Below are 255 nucleotides of genomic sequence, written 5' to 3' on the forward strand. Positions count from 1 at the left end.
GTCGCGAATGAAGGCCTTCACTCTGATTGACGGCAAAATCGATTGTCGGTGTACTCCGATTGCCAGTACCGATACTCCCGCCATCAACATCGATTGTCGAAGCTGTAGACGAAGGAGGAGAACAAGATATCTCAGAAGATGGATGGCCATCTGGAGTCAAGATGTCTTTCTTATAGTGACGGAGAAGATAAAACAATCTCTTCTCGACCACAGACGAAGAAGAAGAATAACCCACATCATCCTCTTCTTCTTCTT

At 45.5% G+C, this 255-nt stretch overlaps 1 protein-coding gene across 1 annotated transcript; it reads right to left on the bottom strand.

The window, feature by feature from the left end:
- CSUI_007941 (uncharacterized protein) lies at positions 1-252 on the bottom strand (the record flags this gene model as incomplete). Its single annotated transcript, XM_068068082.1, has 1 exon — positions 1-252. A coding segment is annotated over one exon (250 nt), but the record flags the coding sequence as incomplete, so codon positions are not given.
- Between the last annotated feature and the right edge of the window lie 3 nt (positions 253-255).

Source organism: Cystoisospora suis, assembly GCF_002600585.1.
Source record: "Cystoisospora suis strain Wien I chromosome Unknown contig_4314, whole genome shotgun sequence".
Classification (NCBI taxonomy): domain Eukaryota; phylum Apicomplexa; class Conoidasida; order Eucoccidiorida; family Sarcocystidae; genus Cystoisospora; species Cystoisospora suis.